The sequence below is a fragment of the Anomaloglossus baeobatrachus genome, chromosome 6 (assembly GCF_048569485.1).
Source record: "Anomaloglossus baeobatrachus isolate aAnoBae1 chromosome 6, aAnoBae1.hap1, whole genome shotgun sequence".
Lineage (NCBI taxonomy): Eukaryota > Metazoa > Chordata > Amphibia > Anura > Aromobatidae > Anomaloglossus > Anomaloglossus baeobatrachus.
In genome coordinates this window covers 162141183-162160256 of record NC_134358.1, presented here as the reverse complement: position 1 = coordinate 162160256, position 19074 = coordinate 162141183, and the positions used below count along the sequence as shown (strand labels likewise).

Below are 19074 nucleotides of genomic sequence, written 5' to 3'. Positions count from 1 at the left end.
CGGTAATCTCTTGCCTTTTATATTTCCAGCTGTTGGTCCCACAGGAATTGATGTGGTAGGAACAGGATAAAAAGGAATTCCTGAAAAGGAAAAAAAAATGAAATTATCACATATTTCTGAGCGATAAAAGAACCAGAATTTCTGTTCTGCAATATTTATTTTTTTGCATTTACGCTTTTATTACTTGAAATATAGAAAAAAAAGCTCTTATTACATGGAATTTGCCAATCTTCCTTAGTTATGCCATAAATACGTCATAAGTAAAGGTCTTCGTGTCTGCATTGTCATCAATCCCATATGGATGGAGATAGCCAAGTCCACATAGATTTTAATGGAGAGTGACCTGCTTACAAGTAGCCAAAACTCTGCCAGTAATCAGGCGCTACCCTGTTCCTGCCGTTATTCAGGAACTCAGCAGTGTTATCTTTGGTGGACACAAGTAAAATATATCTTTGTACCGTGTTAGCCAGTAGAGATAAAAAAATTGTTTAAAAGAACAGAGAGTCCTCAGTGGTTGATACCTTTTAATGGCTAACTGAAAAGATGGTAATAATTGCAAGCTTTCGAGACTACTCAGGTCTCTTCATCAGGCATGGTATAACACAAAATCTGAAGAGTCACGTATTTATACACAACAGGACTTAGAATAGTGCAGTAAAAAAAAAAAAAAAAAAAAAAAAAAAAAAAAAAGGAACAAGTTATATGAAACAGAACTATCTCTATGGCAGGGGGACAATCTTTGGTGGACAGACATTTATGAGATACATTCAAAAAAATAAGAGTAATTCCTAGTCTTTGTAATTATTTGCAAATTACATACGGAGATACAATATGGAGATGCAGCCATATTATTTGCACAAAATTTATAAATGTAAATTATTAGCTTTCTACTCTTCTGCAGTCCTGAAAGAGGTAACCGTTATATTGTTTATTGATCACCAAATCAATTATGATAACATAGAGAACCATACGATCATATTTTGTTTCGTCCCAGACTTTTCTTAAGTTGTATCAATGTTTTTTGCACTCAAAAACCACAATTTCAGTTTTTCTCACTTTCTTGGACAGTTCTGACTTGAATAAAACCTGAAAGTTAGCTTCTTTTGATTTTTATAACTAATTCTGAATGAACAGAAGTAATAAGGTGATCAATGAGTCATGTTTCATTTAAAGAGAATCTGTCAGCAGGTGTTTGCTACCTCATCTGAGAGCAGCATGATGTAGGCAAAGACATCCTGAATCCAACGATGTATCACTTAGATTACTAATTGCAGCTGTTTTGAGACAATCAGAATTTTTAGACTTAAGGCCGCTTTACACGCTGCGATCTCGCTAGTGAGATCGCTAGCGTGCGTACCTGCACCCATCGGATGTGCGTCATGGGCAAATCGCTGCCCGTGGCACACAACATCGCACGGACCTGTCACACTACTTACCTGCCTAGCGACATTGCTGTGACCAGCAAACCGCCTCCTTTCTAAGGGGGCGGTTTGTTCGGTGTCACAGCGACGTCACTAAGCGGCCGCCCAATAGAAGCGGAGGGGGGAAGATGAGCGGGACGTAACATCCTGCCCACCTCCTTCCTTCCTCATTGCCGGTCGACGCAGGTAAGGTGAGGTTCCTCGTTCCTGCGGTGTCACACATAGCGATGTGTGCTGCCGCAGGAACGACAAACAATATCGTACCTGTAGCAGCAACGATATTTGGGAACTGGACAGCGTGTCAATGAGCAACGATAAGGTGAGTATTTTTGCTCGTTAGCGGTCGCACGTACGTGTCACACGCAACGACGTCGCTAACGAGGCCGGATGTGCGTCACGAATTCCGTGTCCCCAACAACATCGCGTTAGCGATGTCGTTGCATGTAAAGCGGCCTTTAGTCACCTATTAGAGCTGTGAGTGCTGTCCTGCACACACCAGGCACTATAGAGATTGAGTATAGACAGTCAGGTGTCAATCAGAGGAGGGGGCATGCCAGACTGCTGTACACAAGACAATGTAGTCTGAGCAATGAGAAGTAGTGCCGCGTAAACAAACATAGCAAATAAACAAGACAGGCATCCCTGAGTTCTATGCTTTAACCCTTTCAGCATGCTGTCTTGAGATTACATAGCAAAAACCTACTGACAGAATCCCTTTAAGTCATGCGGGGGTAGGAATCATGACTACCAATATGGTGGCAATTCCGTTTTTGTTTTTTTTTTAGACAAGTGGACAACATAAGAAAGCAGAATAATGCAAATATATTTGTAAGTTAATGAAGCATAACATAATTACCAAACTTTGTATACCACTCTCACTTATTCACTACTATATTGCCTGTAAAGTGCCATAGAGCCTAATAAAATATTAATCAATAAAACATTGGCTGCATAATAAATCAAGATAAGCAGTCTCAATGTTCAATCCTATTATCCCAACAGAATGAGAGGATGTGTCACAGTTTCGCGTTACCTTTCAGTCTTTTTCCTCCCTGATATCAAACACTGCGTCACCTTTAATTATCAATATTTACATCAAGTTCTGGTTTCGTTTAGTCCCTGATCAGGAGTCGCAAGGAACATGTCCTAAGTTGACCCATAGATTAAGGAGGTTTTCCCGGTACACAGATCACCAACATTAATATCACATTACTACAGATTTATTTATTTAATTGATCAACAAATAAGAATACAAAAAATTACTGAATTAATCCAGCTTTCATTGTCTGAAAAGCTAGCATACGTAGTCAAGGTTATTAATATTGCACATACAATTCATTAATTATTGATTTTTAATAAACCTTAAGTGGTAGTCCAAAACTAACATTTATTTTAATCCTAAATGCTCTAAATGCTTTATTTTAATCCTAAATCTATTTATGTTCAATCTATTTTTATTGGAATTATGAAACAAAATAACAGGAATAAAGACTCCTAAATCTATTTATTGTTATAACTTAAATTCTTTCCTAATATACTTTAGTTAAAAAAGCCCCTACCTTTCCCTTACTACAACTGTTATATTTTTTTAATACTTCCTCTTTGGTGATCTTTGTGTGTACTGGTACAACACAAAACAGAGCAAAGAATAAATAACTGCAATTAATAGCTTACTATTACAATTAACAAGCGTCTTACACCTCTCAACTAGAATGTTGGGCCCCTTTTCTTTTGCAAACTGCTCCAGATTTCTCATATTTGAAGTTTGCATTCACCCAACAGCAATTTTAAGATCTCTCCACAGGTGTTCAATTGGATTTGGATCCGGACTCATTGCTGCCACTTCAGAACTCTCCAGTGCTTTGTTTCCATCTATTTCTAGGGGCTTCTTGAAGTATGTGTGGGGTCATTGTCTTGCTAGAAGGATCCATGACGTAGGACGCAAACAAAGTTTTCTGACACTAGGCACTACATTGCAACCCAAAATCTTTCGGTCATCTTTAGATTTCATGATGTCTTGCACACAGTCAAGGCACCAAATTCCAGAGGCAGCAAAACCACCCCAAAACATCTTTGAACTTACATGATATTTGACTGTAGGTAGTGTGTTCTTTTCTTTGTAGGCCTAATTCCGTTTTCGGTCAACAGTAGAATGATGTGCTTTACCAAAAAGCTTTATCTTGGTCTCATCTGTCCACAAACGCTTTCCCAGAAGAATTTTGGCTTACTCATGAACATTTTGGCAAACTGCAGTCTACATTTTTTATGTCCATGTGTCAGCAGTGGGGGTTCTCCTGGGTCTCCTGCCATAGCGTTTCATTTATTGACATGTTGATGAATAGTTCATGACACTAATGCACGTTTAGCCTGCAGAACAGTTTGAATTTATTTGGAACTTGATTGCGGCTGATTATCCACCATCCAGACTATCCTAGGTTGTTTAACGCTGGTGTTTCTAGCCCTAGTACGCTGGCGGTCCGATGCTTGCTTGCGCCAATGGCCCTGTTCTCACCTCTCCCCCCATCTGACAGGGAGATTGACACTATTACCTCCTTGGCTACTCACTTGTTGTTGTGGGTGTGCACATGCATCTCAGTCCCCTTGTCTGCTGCATGTTCACTCATGTGGGTTTCAGCCCCCTGCTTTCCTGCATTGCTGTCCTCGTATAGGGTGGTCCCTGGCTCTATCCCGCGGCTGTCCATGTGTGTTTCAGCCCGCAGCTTCCGCTGAGGTCCCAGAGCGTGTGCACACTGCACGGGTTCCATGGTCATTAGTCTCGGGTGTGCGCACATGCTCACATCTCTTAAAGGGGTAGTGCATGCTCCTTGAAAAGGTGACCCCAGCCTATCACTGGAAGGCACAAAGTATTAAAAGCTCCCTCTTCTGTTGGAAGAGTCATGAGCAACTCAATAGGATCCTAGCCTTGTCCCGCGACGTTGGTCTAGCCTGTTGCTCCGGTCTGCCTGTATCCAGCACCACTCTTGCCTGTAATCAGTTCTGTGCTCCTGAACCCATTCAGTCTGTTTCCCATTGTCGGTCCTGTCAGTGTTACTGGTCCATCCAAACTTTTATACCAGTATGGGATCTGTCTCAGTTACTGGTCCATCCAGTCCATGTTCCAGTGTCGGACCTGACTTTGTTCCTGGATCTGTCCAACCATGGATTCCAATACTGGCCTTGCTGGAGTTTCCTGGATCCAGCCAGCCTGCATTCCAGTTCCTGTCCTGCCTGTGGTCCTGGATCCGACCAGACTGTATTTCAGTACCGACCTGCCTGAGTTCCTTAACTTCTTCAGCCTGTGTTTCTGTACCCATCCCATCCTTTGCCTGTCCTGTTTATATTCCTGGACTTGTCCAGCCTGTGATCCTGTACCTAACCTGTCCATATTCCTAGATCCAGTCCTGCCAGTGTTCCTGTTCATTTTTTTCTATGTACCTTTTCCAATCCTTTCTGTATAACTGTTTAAGCTCTGTCTGTGCACCTGTGTCAGACCAATCCAGTCTGTGGCTTCATTCCCGTCCTGCTGTTCAACTAGCTCTGTTCAGCTATCAAAAAACAGGACACTGCCCCAGGAGTGGCATCTGGTGGCTACCTGCGGCATAAGTCTATTCACACCATCACTGGCCCTAGTGAAGGACCACTTAGTCACGCCATTCCCACAACGGGGTAAGCCCTGGCCCCCCTGTGGCTCAGGGGGTCCATGCTCACTCACACGTGATGTACCAGCATGGAGAGTCACACATTGCAGCCTTTCATCAATTTTTTCTGCTGTCCACATCCAAGGAGATTAACTATAGTGCCATGGGTTGTAAAGTTCCTGATTATGTTGCGCACCATAGAAGATCTCTGGATATGGACTTGTCTCCTTGAGATTATTTATATTTTTCAACAATTTTGGTTCTCAAGTCCTCGGACCATTCTCTTCTCCGTTTTCTGTTCTCTTAGTGTGACAGACAGACAATGCAAAGATTTAATCAACTTCTCCCCTTTTGATCTGATTTCAGGTGTGATATTCATATTGTCCACACCTGTTACTTGCCACAGTTGAGTTTGAAAAAGCATCACATGCTTCAAACAAATTTGTCTACTCACAATTTTGGAAAAGTGCGAGCAATTTTGTCCTGCCCATATTTGGGGTTTTGTGTGACAGTACATCCAAGTTGCATTTTTTACCTCAGTTCTTTTGTGTGTTGTTCTAATACACACAGAGGAAATAAACATCTGTATAACAGAACAAGTGTAATTACAACAATTTTTAGGGAGAAATACTTAATTTTCCGGAACAATCTCAAGGGTGCCAACACCACCATCAAAGGCTCGTTTGAAAAGAAATTTAGATCAATTCAATATTTGCGGTGATTGCCCCTTGCCTTCAAAACAGCATCAATTCTTCTTGCACACAGTGATTGGATAAACTTGACAGGAAGGTTCTAAACACCTTGGAGAACAACCCACAGATCTTCTGTGGATGTAGATTTGTGCAAATCCTTCTATCAAATCATGTAATCCAACACAAATTAGATGATGTTGAGATTAGGGCTCTATGGAGGTCAACACATCACTTCTAAAGGCCCCTTTACACACTGAGACTTTCTAGCGATCCCACTAGCGATCCCAACCTGGCCGGGATCGCTACAAAGTCTCTGGTGAGTCGCTCGCTGGTGAGCTGTCAAACAGGCATACCTGAAAACGACGCAACAGCGATACGGACCTGCAGAACGACCTAGTTAGTCATTGGGGACGTTGTAAAGCAGCTTTTTGAAAGGGAAGTCGCTAACGAAGTCGCTGTAAAGGCCCCTTTACACACTGAGACTTTCTAGCGATCATGCTGCACAGCGGAAAACAAAGGACCAAAGAATGGTCCTGAGAGATGTGCAGTGATCAGCAACTTCACAGCGGGGGTCAGGTCGCTGATGTGTTTCACACACTGCAATGTCGCTGGGGAGGTCGCTATTGCGTCACAAAACCAGTGACGTTACAGCGATGTCGTTTGCGATGTTGCAGTGTGTAAAGGGGCCTTAAGACTCCTTGTTCTTATTTATATGGAAGATAGTTGACAATGGCCACATGTTTGGGGTGGTTGTCCTGATGCAGAGTAAATTTGAAGTCAATCAGAATTGATGCTTTGATGCGGTTTTGAAAGCAAAGAATGGTTGCACAAAATATTGATTTGATTTAGGTTTCTCTTTTGGCCATTCACTTTGCAGATTGTTAATTGATAAAAAAAAACTATTAACATTTCTATTTTTGAATGCATTCTTACATTGAAGCAGTTTTGCCTGTGAGTAAAACTTTTGTAAAGTACTATATATATATTTTTAACCGTATTTTTTGCTTTCTTTGGACATTATACAAAATGTGTGATGTACAGATGTAGCTGTTGCCAATTTGACAGTTGAGAAGTGCTAAGATGATATAAAAACAGCCACTATACCAACAACGCACTAGCGGACAGACAGAAAAGGTTACCTGTGCAAAAACAGTATATGGACCCTCTGCAATCCAACAATTCATCAAAATACACAATTATACTTGATTTGGAGGTAAAAGTGCCCACTGTGCGGCTGCATAAGTTGCACCAATGATATGTCCGCCCATGAAACAGCGCACAATGCCATGGCGAACAGCCTTAATTTAGTGTGACTGCCATAAGGTTTTACTGAATACATCTGTATTTAGGATTATTTTTTCAAAGCCCATTTACAATAGTTGTTTGTTCGACTACTATTGCGATATCTTTGCTACAAAAACAATTTACCAACATGTTGCAATTTTCAATTGTTTTGTTATAGTTTTTTTTATTATTATCCAATTGCACAGGATCTCAAACTGTATAAAAAGGGTGTATATATTTAATCATGTGAATAAAAGAATCTCCTATAAGAGGACCTACGATATATGTCTTTACCCTACACAGGAGTTCTCATGGTGAATGAAGCACCTAGGTGGAGCAATTTAGGTCAATAGAATCTAGGACTACAATTTAATAATGTTGCAACACTTGACCAGTCTAGTGATATGAACGCAGAGTGGTATTTCTCCAAAGAAAGACAACTTCACAGAAAGCAGAAATGCTCAGGTACTTTTCGCTTGTGTCATTATTTACTCTCTAAGTGTTTGCCTTTTGTACAGACACAGGATGCTTTGTATTAAATTCACTGATATTTGTGGGAAAAAATCTGTGCAAACAGAACTTGTTCCATTGCTTTTAACCGTATTCTACTTCAAAGATTTGTAAGGTTTTGTTATACTGTCTATAACATACAAAGTGCACCAAATACTTGCAGAACTGCTGCACATATGTTGTACAGACCCCTTACATAGCGCTTGTGTAGCCTGCTATAAACACACATTGGACCTCTATGTATAGCCATTTTTCGGTGGCTGCCATTTCATCTGAATTAAAGCTTAACACTGATTTATAAATATGACATGCTGTAAAAAAAAAAAGGTCGCTCGTGAAGAATATATAAAAATACGTTAGATGTTGCAATATGCTACCAACTTGTTCATTTCATGCCAAGAAGACTTGGTGCTGTTCATAAAAATCATTGTGGTTATACAAAATAGTAGCTGTAGTAGTTTTTGATGTGATATTCCTTAAAGAAGCAAATATGGGATATCGGCGCGACACCGTGGAAAAATCAAAGATGATAAGATGGTAATTTTATTGTCGGTGCATTTCTGAGAGCAACTTCTTCTTCAGGACAAAAATCAAATGAAAAATCGATGTGACTTTTGTCATGAAGAAGGAGAAACTGCTCTCAGAAATGCGTGTAAAATAATAATCACCATTTTATCATCTTGTCTGGATCTGGGCCGCACGGTGGCTCAGTGGTTAGCACTACAGTCTTGCAGCGCTAGGTCCTGGGTTTTAGTCCCACTAAGGACAACATCTGCAAGGAGTTTGTATGTTCTCCCCGTGTTTGCGTGGGTTTCCTCCCACACTGCAAAAACATACTGATAGGGAACTTAGATTGTGAACCCCAATGGGGACAGTGTTGCCAATGTATGTAAAGCGCTGTGGAATTAATAGCGCTATATAAGTGAATAAATATTATATATATTATTATTATTATCTTTCCATGGTTGCTCGGCGATATCCCATCTTTGCTTATTTGAGGAATACCACTACCCCAGGGATGCTGGAGCAGCTAACTTTGCCTTCTCAGTAGTTGTGGCTTTCACAACTTCCCCAGGTGAGCCTATTTTTTGTCTCCACATTATCCACTATCCTCAGATAAGACCCTATTTGAACTTGTTTTTTCTTTCCAGTTTATTGCCTTCCCGAGTTTTTGATGTGGGTTGGATTAATTTTTACATCAACTTGTTTGAGTAAAACTGAAGATTTTGTAATGAAAGTTATATTATTAACCTTACTTTCATGTTATGGGATAAAAAAAAATGACTATGCAAAAATAAAAATTTGGGAAATTGTTCTTGTGTTAATTGAGATATTGATTAAACTCTTACTTTTCAAAGGGTGTGGTCATTTATGCTGAGGAACACTGTATATCAACTCTCCACAAGATAGATTATCAATGAATGATCACTAGGGGACTGAATGCTGGAAGCCCATTGATCAACAAAACATGGGTCCCAAAGGACCTCTGAGCTCCTCCAATTTTGCTGCTTTTTTTCTGTTTCGCGCTACATTGCTCTAGTGCAAAGATTCACAAGTGTTGGTGGAGCACAACATGTAAAATCTTTGTCTGTAGTGCAACTGGGTGCTTCTTCACAGCCTTCTTTGGTAGGTGTGCTTTCACCCCACCCTCCGAGATGCTAAAAAACGAAACTCAATAGCATCTGACACTGATAGATTAGTTGCTATACTATGATTGACAACATCTAGGAAAGAGTGGTGATTGTATACACGTCCATAAGAGACTCTGAAGAAACACCCAGTTGAACTACGAGCAGAGATTTCACATACTGCCCTCCAAAATGATTGTCAATATGTCTGTAATGGGGCGACTGGAGCAAAATGGAAAAAAGAAACAGATCCAGGGAGCTCGGGGATTTTTACAGGGTATTTAACTGCATATTTTTCAGCAAGTAACAGGCTCTCTTTAAATATATTAACTTCAAACCATTTTATAATTTGGCACAGAGCAAATACATGTTCCAGACTATATTGGTCCCACAAGGAAGCAGTTGGATTTTTGTGTTATATCTTATTATTTGCTGGTACTATTAAGTATGTGAAATTAAGTAAATTGTTACACAAATAAAATGAGACCAATTGTTCTTACTTACTCAGACAGAGTGGGTACCCGTAGTAGCCTTCCGCACACCTCTCACAGCTACTTCCACTAAAGTTGGGCTTGCAGTAGCACCGTCCTGAACCATCCTCACAGCCGTCTGTATGTTCAGGGTTACAGCTGCAAGCTTTGGGGATATTAATAATTAATTCTTATTATTAAGATGGTATTTTAAATTATTATTTTACTATATAAATATGATGTGTGTCAAAGCTAAAATCTATTCATATATTTAACAACACAGGTATTTCTCCTGCACCTACTTCTATCTGTTTGGCTCACAGTATACTCTTTTTTTCATTGCAGCCATTTGGTAAATTCAAAAAAATTCATTTTTTTCTCAGTAAAGTAAAATGTAGAAATGTTTGCAAATTTATTAAATAAATAAAAAAACCTGAAATATCACATAGTCATAAGTATTCAGACCCTTTGCTCAGACACTCATATTTAAGTCACATGCTGTCCTTTTGCTTATGATCCTCTTTGAAATGGTTCTACTCCTTCATTGGAGTCCAGTTGTGTTTAATTAAACTGATAGGACTTGATTTGGAAAGGCACACACCTATCTATATAAGACCTCACAGTTCACAGGACATAGGTCAGACCAAATGAGAATCATAAGGTCAAAGGAACTGCCCAAGGAGCTCTGAAACTGAATTGTGGCAATCAACAGATCTGGCCAAGGTTACAAAAGAATTTCTGCATTACTCTAGGATCCTAAGAGCACAGTGGCCTCCATAATCCTTAAATGGAAGAAGTCTGGGACTACCAGAACTCTTCCTAGACCTGGCGGTCAAGACAAACTGAGCAATCGTGGGAGAAGACCCTTGGTGAGAGAGCTAAAGAAAACCCCCAAAATCACTGTGGCTGAGCTCCAGAGATGCAGTAGGGAGATGGGAGAAAGTTGTACAAAGTCAACTATCACTGCAGCCCTCCACCAGTCGGGCCTTTATGGCAGAGTAGCCCAACGGAAGCCTCTCCTCAGTGCAAGACATATGAAAGCCCGCATAGAGTTTGTAAAAAACACATGAAGGACTCCCAGGCTATGAGAAATAAGATTCTCTAGTCTGATAAGTTGAAGATAAAACTTTTTGGTGATAATTCTAAGCGGTATATGTGGAGAAAACCAGGCACTGCTCATCACCTGCCCAATACAATCCCAACAGTGAAACATGGTGGTGGCAGCATCATGCTATGGAGGTGTTTTTCAGCAACAGGGACAGGACGACTGGTTGTGGTTGCACTTGAACGAAAGATAAATGCGGCCAAGTACAGAGATATCCTGGAAGAAAACCTCTTCTAGAGTGCTCTGGACCTCAGACTTGGCCAAAGGTTCACCTTCCAACAAGACAGGGACCCCAAGCACACAGCTAAAATAACAAAGGAGTGGCTTCAGAACAACTCTGTGACCATTCTTGACTGGCCCAGAAGGAGCCCTGACCTAAAACCCAATTGAGCATCTCTGGAGAGACCTGATAATTTCTGTCCACCAACATTCACCATCCAACCTGACGGACCTGGAGAGGACCTGCAAGGAAGAATGGCAGAGGATCCCCAAATCCACGTGTGGAAAAACTTGTTGCATCATTCCCAAGAAGACTCATGGCTGTACTAGCTCAAAAGGGTGCTTCTACTCAATACTGAGCACAGGGTCTGAATACTTATGACCATGTGATATTTCAGTTTTTCTTGTTTAATAACTTTGCAAAAAAATTCTACATTTCTGTTTTTTTTCTCTCAAGATGGGGTGCATAGTGTACATTAATGAGAAAAAAAAATAACTTTTTTGAATTTACCAAATGGCTTCAATGAAATAAAGAAATAATAAAATTAAATAAAAATAAAACATTTAAAGCGGTCTGAATACTTTCCATACCCAAAGTATATATCAATGCACAATGGTGTAAGGTCCAGTTCACATGATCCGTTCAGGCTATGGCAGGGGTCTCAAACTCGGCTGGGTGTATGGGCCGCACACAGGAAAAAAATAATTTGAGGGGCCGCATTCCTTTCAGGACAAAGTGACATTGGTAGTGGTACCATTTTTTCTTTCTATACAACCTTGAATCACTGTTTTTGAACATTTTTCATTTGTCCATTATAACAAAGGTGTAGTGTGTGTATATGTATGTATATATATACATACATACATACACACACTTTTTTTTACATTTTTTCCCCTTTTTGTAAGTAATACAGTTTTACAATAACCACCGCATAGTAATTTTGGCCAACATCTTGTAGTAATGTGCCCCATCTTGTTTCCCATTCTGTAAAAATGTGTGCATCCTTGTCCCCTTGTAGCAATGTGCCTCAGCTAACACACACACACACACACACATCCCCCCCCCCCCACCCTGTGCAGCCTCAGCCAATACACATCCCCCCCCCCCCACCCTGTGCAGCCTCAGCCAATACACATCCCCCCCCCCACCCTGTGCAGCCTCAGCCAATACACATCCCCCCCCCCCCCACCCTGTGCAGCCTCAGCCAATACACATCCCCCCCCCCACCCTGTGCAGCCTCAGCCAATACACATCCCCCCCACCCTGTGCAGCCTCAGCCAATACACATCCCCCCAACCCTGTGCAGCCTCAGCCAATACACATCCCCCCCACCCTGTGCAGCCTCAGCCAATACACATCCCCCCCACCCTGTGCAGCCTCAGCCAATACACATCCCCCCCACCCTGTGCAGCCTCAGCCAATACACATCCCCCCCCACCCTGTGCAGCCTCAGCCAATACACATCCCCCCCACCCTGTGCAGCCTCAGCCAATACACATCCCCCCCACCCTGTGCAGCCTCAGCAAATACACATCCCCCCCACCCTGTGCAGCCTCAGCAAATACACATCCCCCCCACCCTGTGCAGCCTCAGCCAATACACATCCCCCCCACCCTGTGCAGCCTCAGCCAATACACATCCCCTCCCCCCACCCTGTGCAGCCTCAGCCAATACACATCCCCTCCCCCCACCCTGTGCAGCCTCAGCCAATACACATCCCCTCCCCCCACCCTGTGCAGCCTCAGCCAATACACATCCCCTCCCCCCACCCTGTGCAGCCTCAGCCAATACACATCCCCTCCCCCCACCCTGTGCAGCCTCAGCCAATACACATCCCCTCCCCCCACCCTGTGCAGCCTCAGCCAATACACATCCCCTCCCCCCACCCTGTGCAGCCTCAGCCAATACACATCCCCTCCCCCCACCCTGTGCAGCCTCAGCCAATACACATCCCCTCCCCCCACCCTGTGCAGCCTCAGCCAATACACATCCCCTCCCCCCACCCTGTGCAGCCTCAGCCAATACACATCCCCTCCCCCCACCCTGTGCAGCCTCAGCCAATACACATCCCCTCCCCCCACCCTGTGCAGCCTCAGCCAATACACATCCCCTCCCCCCACCCTGTGCAGCCTCAGCCAATACACATCCCCTCCCCCCACCCTGTGCAGCCTCAGCCAATACACATCCCCTCCCCCCACCCTGTGCAGCCTCAGCCAATACACATCCCCTCCCCCCACCCTGTGCAGCCTCAGCCAATACACATCCCCTCCCCCCACCCTGTGCAGCCTCAGCCAATACACATCCCCTCCCCCCACCCTGTGCAGCCTCAGCCAATACACATCCCCTCCCCCCACCCTGTGCAGCCTCAGCCAATACACATCCCCTCCCCCCACCCTGTGCAGCCTCAGCCAATACACATCCCCTCCCCCCACCCTGTGCAGCCTCAGCCAATACACATCCCCTCCCCCCACCCTGTGCAGCCTCAGCCAATACACATCCCCTCCCCCCACCCTGTGCAGCCTCAGCCAATACACATCCCCTCCCCCCACCCTGTGCAGCCTCAGCCAATACACATCCCTTCCCCCCACCCTGTGCAGCCTCAGCCAATACACATCCCCTCCCCCCACCCTGTGCAGCCTCAGCAAATACACATCCCCCCCACCCTGTGCAGCCTCAGCTAACACACACGAAAACATTCTTCTCACCTGCTGTCAGCGGTATGCAGGCACGTGGACTCGGTGAAGCCTCAGCTACCACACACACACAGTGCAGCCTCAGCCAGCAACAGAACCACACACACGGCATGAGACACAGACAGACAGACACACACACACAGAGACTGCAGCCTCAGCCAGCAACACGAAAACATTCTTCTCACCTGCTGTCAGCGGCACGCAGGCACGTGGACCAGGTAATGATCACAGCTGCTGTCATCGCTGAACGTTCGGCCGGCGCGTGCAGAGCAGTTCTCACTGCACAACAGCCACTGGCCAATCACAGGCAAGCATCTGAGGTCATATGCAGCAGGTGCTTGCCTCTGATTGGCAGGCGGCTGTCATTGCGTTCTGCAGCGAGAACTTCACTGTGCGCGGCAAACACAAAACTGTAGGCTGAAATAAATAACTGACAGCTGCGGCCCCTGCACCGGTCGCCATCTTTACCAGGTCCACGGGCCTGCGGGCCGCAAGAAGCCACCTGAAGGGCCGCATGCGGCCCGCGGGCCGCGTGTTTGAGACCCCTGGGCTATGGTCTTGCTGTGAGTTTGTTAAAAAAGCATGTTTTCAGAAAATCAAATGAAAAAACAACAGAAGGGAGTTTTTTTCCTGCATTTCCTCACTCCATTGCTAAAATGTCTCCTAATATTTAATGGCATAGCATCATCCATTCATAGACAAATGGCAGAGCATTTCATAGTTGCAAGGACAGCAAAACAGAAATATATAGAAAACTTACGGATACAGCCGTGTGCAGCTTCTTTTGGGACTCCATAAGGCCTAAAGTATCCGACAGCGCACTTCTCACAATTTATACCGGCTGTGTTATGCTGCAATAGGGCCAAAAGAGACATCAAAATATTGTCCAGGAAATGGAAATATTATCAGAGCCATAATATAATAATTCAAAGACGTTTCTACAAAACCTTTTCCCTACATGTTACAGGGTGATCATATCCAATGTTCAGGCTTCCACCGATACAACGCAGTTTATGTAACTACTGAAAATAAATATATTTCTAGGACGGAATTACCATTATAGTGCTAACAATAACTGCCTTATCTCTTTAGATGAAATGAAACAATATATTTGTCCATCAAGGGATATTACAATAAATCCTGCTCTGAGGGTTCACTCAAGTCTGCGCATAAAAAATTTGGTCCAATTTTCATCCAGAATAGTTGGACGAGTGAAATTCGTTTGGGTTTCCATATGTCACGTGAGTACTATGCGAGTGTGCCATTTTTTTCTAACCATCCAAATGACATCCGTGTGTAACTATTATTCTACCATTCTGTAGCATAGAAAACTGTAAATGGTCCTGTAAATGATTGTAAAGTATACGTACAAAAACAGACAGCATACAGATAGTCCGTGTGCCGTACGTTTTTCCCTCATACCCATCGACTTGCATTGGCGAGACTTGGGTACTTTACGCGACCATGCTGTAAATTTTTTCCTCAGGCCGACAGCTGAACAAAAACTCACAGATCAACCTCGTTGATTAACATTGGTGCGAGTGCAATGAGATTTTGGATCGCATTGTACTTGGCGTATTTATACGCAGATGTGAGCGAACCCTTATAGTACACAAAAAAAAACCAATTTTTTAAGATTAGCTATCATTTTATTCATTTACTCATTATAAACAAAAATAATATGTTATCACAGCTCACCTAGACCTATAAGTATCCCAAATGATGGATGGTGCCAGGCACATCAGGCCTGATCCTGGTGTAACAGAGATGATTACGAGAAGTGTCAAAAGCTAGCAACCATCTTGGAAAAACTCTGAAGCTTTATTGTGAAAAATCCATAAAAAACATACAGTGGATAAAAAGCTCAGCATGTAGACGAGGGTCTACGCGTTTCAGGCCTAACATAGAACTAGCCCTTAATCATGATTATCAGTTCTATAAAAGACCCTTGAAGTTCCGCCGTAATCCACATGACGTCCCACGACGGTCCTGGTTCTGCTACATCCGAGCCTGGAGAGACCGAAATCATGTTTGATCTCTCCAGGCACCGGGAAACACTGACAAGCAGAACTCAGCTGGCAACAGTGACGTCACTCAGTTCACCAGAGGTCATTCCAAGGGTCCCACGGTATGACCTCTAGTGACCTGAAGAACTTTGGCTTAAAGTGTGCACCCTGCCAGCCCTTTCACACTGACAGTGTCGATTGGGGTCGAGGAGTGCGTGGCTGCCCGCACTCCCCTCCCCCTGGCTGGTACTGTAACTGTTACAGTGCGGGGCTGTGCCCTGCCAGCCCTTTTACTCTGACAGTGCTGGCCTAGGTCAGGGAGTGCGGGGCTGCCCGCACTCTCTTTCCCCTGGCTGGCACTGTCACTGTTAAAGTGCGAGGCCGTGCCCCGCACTATGCCACCCCTTTCATGATGACAGAGTCAGCCAGGGGGAGGGGCTACCCGGACTCCCCTCCCCCCCCGGCCGACACTGTCACTTTAAATTGCGGGGTTGTGCCCCGCAACCTGCCGGCCCTTTAACCCTGACAGTTCTGGCCGGGGGTCGCACTCCCCACCCTCTAGCCATCACTGTTAAAGTGCAGGGTCGTGCTCCACACCCCTTTAATACTGCCGGCCAAGGGGGGTGGGAAGTGCTGGGGCTGCTCGCCCCGGCCAACACTGTCACTGTTAAAGTGCGTGCTGTGCCCCGCACCCCGCCAGTCCTTTAACACTGACAGTGCTGGCTGGAGGTCGGGGAGTGTAGGGCTGCCTGCACTCCCCTTTCCCCAGCTGGCACTGTCACTGTTAAAGAGCGGGATATACCCCTGACCCCGTCAGCCCTTTCACACTGACAGTGCCGGCTGGGGTTGCCCTGCACTCCCCGACCCCTAGACAGCATTGTCAAAGGGCTGACGGGATGAGGTCATACCGTGGGCCCCACACTTTAACAGTGACAGTGCCAGCTGGGGGAGGGGAGTGCATAAAGCCTCGCACTCCTCGACTGGCAATGTCACTGGTAAAAGGCTGGCTGGGTGTGGAGAGTGACCCCGCACTTTAAGCCAATGTGCTTCAGGTCACAGGAGGTCATATTGTGGAAACCCGGGTATGACCTCCGGTCAACTGAGTGATGTCACTGCTGCCAGCCAGGTCCCCCTGTCAGTGTTTCTCTGAGCTTGGAGAGATTGGGCATGTTTTTGGTCTCTCCAGGCTCGGATGTAGCACAGCTAGGACCATTGTGGGATGTCATGTGGATTAGGGCGGAACTTCAAGAGTATTTTTGATGTTAATAAACAGGGGACAGAGGGTGCTGTATTTTATTTCAAATAATGGATTTTTCTCTGTGTTTGTGTTTATTTTTTGACTTATAGGATTAGTGATGGGGTGTCTCATAGACCCCTACCCATCACTAATTCTGCGCTTAGTAACAATTGTGTGCTGCCATTAACTCCTATTACACCAGGGCAATCCGAAAGAGCTGGGTAGAGCACTGGGATTGTCGCATCTAATGTATATGACAATTCCGGGGTGGCTGCAGGATGCTATAAGCCTGAGGGGCTCCCAATAATCATGGGTCTCCCCAGCCTGAGAATACCAACCCCCAGCTGTCAGGCTTTATCATGGCTGGGTATCAAAATTGGGGGGATCGCATGCTGGTTTTTTTTTTTAAATTATTTATTTAAATAATAAGCCTGTAGCCGTGCGCTTTATCTGTGCTAGGTATCATAATATGGTAGACCCGCAGACAGCACCTGTGATTGGTTGCAGGCAGACGCTGTCACACAGCCTGGGGGCACGTCTGACTGCAACCAATCAGGATGCTAGGAAGGCCGATGATTATGATAGCCCAGAAAGTGAAGGAGAGGCTACTGGAACAATGTGCAACCTTGTCAGTGCCTCGATAAGTATAAAGCGCTTGCTTCATTTTTATTTTTTTTATTTCCTGAGTTACCGGATCCGGATCAAACACCAGGCCCTGGTCCAGCACCTGAGTAAGTTTGAAACCGCATGGATCTAGACTTTTACAGTCCAGGTCTGCCCATCACTAATGAAGACTCAATTCTATGGACATTAATTTTATAACTTGAATGGATAACGGTCAGGTCTATTGCCTTCAGCACAATTGTTCATGTCATCTGCATGGTTCCTGAGCAGAAATTAGTGTACCCGTGGAAGTTTAGTTCGGTGGGTTCAGATCAAGTTCGGATTGGGACCGTGACTTGAGCTGAACTCCAATGGAGTCACTAATTGGGCAGTTCGGGTCTCCACCCACATGCAGCCAGCCATAAAGAGATCACTTACGGGAGAGGGAGGTCGGCGTTTTTATATACATTTTTTTCTAGTGCACACTACATCCGATAATGCTGATTTTACCCCCAGTACGAGCCTTTCAAACACTACAAGTGCCTCACACTGGGCTGAGCACTAAACGTACCCGAGCACGGCGATGTTTGCTCGAGTGGTGATCATACATAAAGCATCTGAACTTGAACACTGATTTTTTTGTAAATTTTGCGTTCAGTACGAACATTGAACATTAATCGTTTAGGTCTGATCACCTCTATTCCGGAGCTGATCCGGCACAGTCCTTCCTATCTGTCAAATTCTAGAGAGTGCCCATTGCTCGCTGTTCAATGATCTGGAACAATTTGCTCTGTCTACAAAACGCTAATAAATCTATATTGTATAGTAATCCAATACACTGTATGGATAGATTACATGAAGACAAGCCAGATCATGCCATCACCTTCTAAGAATCAAATCCATCATTCCAAATTCGACAATAAATACCACCTTGATATGATCACATTGATCAAGTAACTACAGCTCTTCAGATTGACGACTTTTCTCAACTCCTGACTCACTCAACAGACAAGACCCCACAAGACATGCTCTGCCTTATTATTAGTTATATATAATTAATGGACAGGGAGAGTACACCAGTAAAATATCCAGACTTTACACCTTATTTTATTTGGTAGTTACTCTACATTCCCCATCTGTTTTTCTCATTCATTCATTGTCTATTTTTACAAGTGACAGCCCCCTGACACATAGTTTCAGGAAACCATTCACATATCTGTTTTTTTTATAAATGGATCTGTGTCTGTTGCGTCAAACTCCATGCATGTCCTCTCCTCCTCAGTTTTTAGGATCAGATGCAAGTTTATGGGGAGTTGTCAAAAACAGATAAAAAAACTAGACATCTATTTCACATCAGTCTATCATTTTTCATCAATTTTTAACTGATCTGCCACTAACTGTCAATGGAAAAAAAAAATTGTTTACTGCCTTCAGTTTTTCAACAATGGATGAGAAAGAAAAAAGGATGAAAAACCAATAATATAAGAGAAAAATGGTCTGTTTTTGATGCATGTAAAAACAGAAACAGATGGATGAATATCACCTTTTAGGAGAATTCTCAAGTTTA

General features: G+C 43.9%; 1 protein-coding gene across 1 annotated transcript in view; it reads right to left on the bottom strand.

The window, feature by feature from the left end:
• LAMA3 (laminin subunit alpha 3) overlaps window positions 1-19074 on the bottom strand; it is a 291632-nt gene that overhangs the window by 230067 nt on the left and 42491 nt on the right. The window contains exons 5-7 of the mRNA XM_075353342.1: window positions 14422-14512; window positions 9678-9809; window positions 15-80 (exon numbers count right to left, since the gene is read on the bottom strand). Of these exons, the coding sequence (XP_075209457.1) occupies window positions 15-80; window positions 9678-9809; window positions 14422-14512 (289 nt within the window). The remainder of the gene's footprint in view (window positions 1-14; window positions 81-9677; window positions 9810-14421; window positions 14513-19074) is intronic.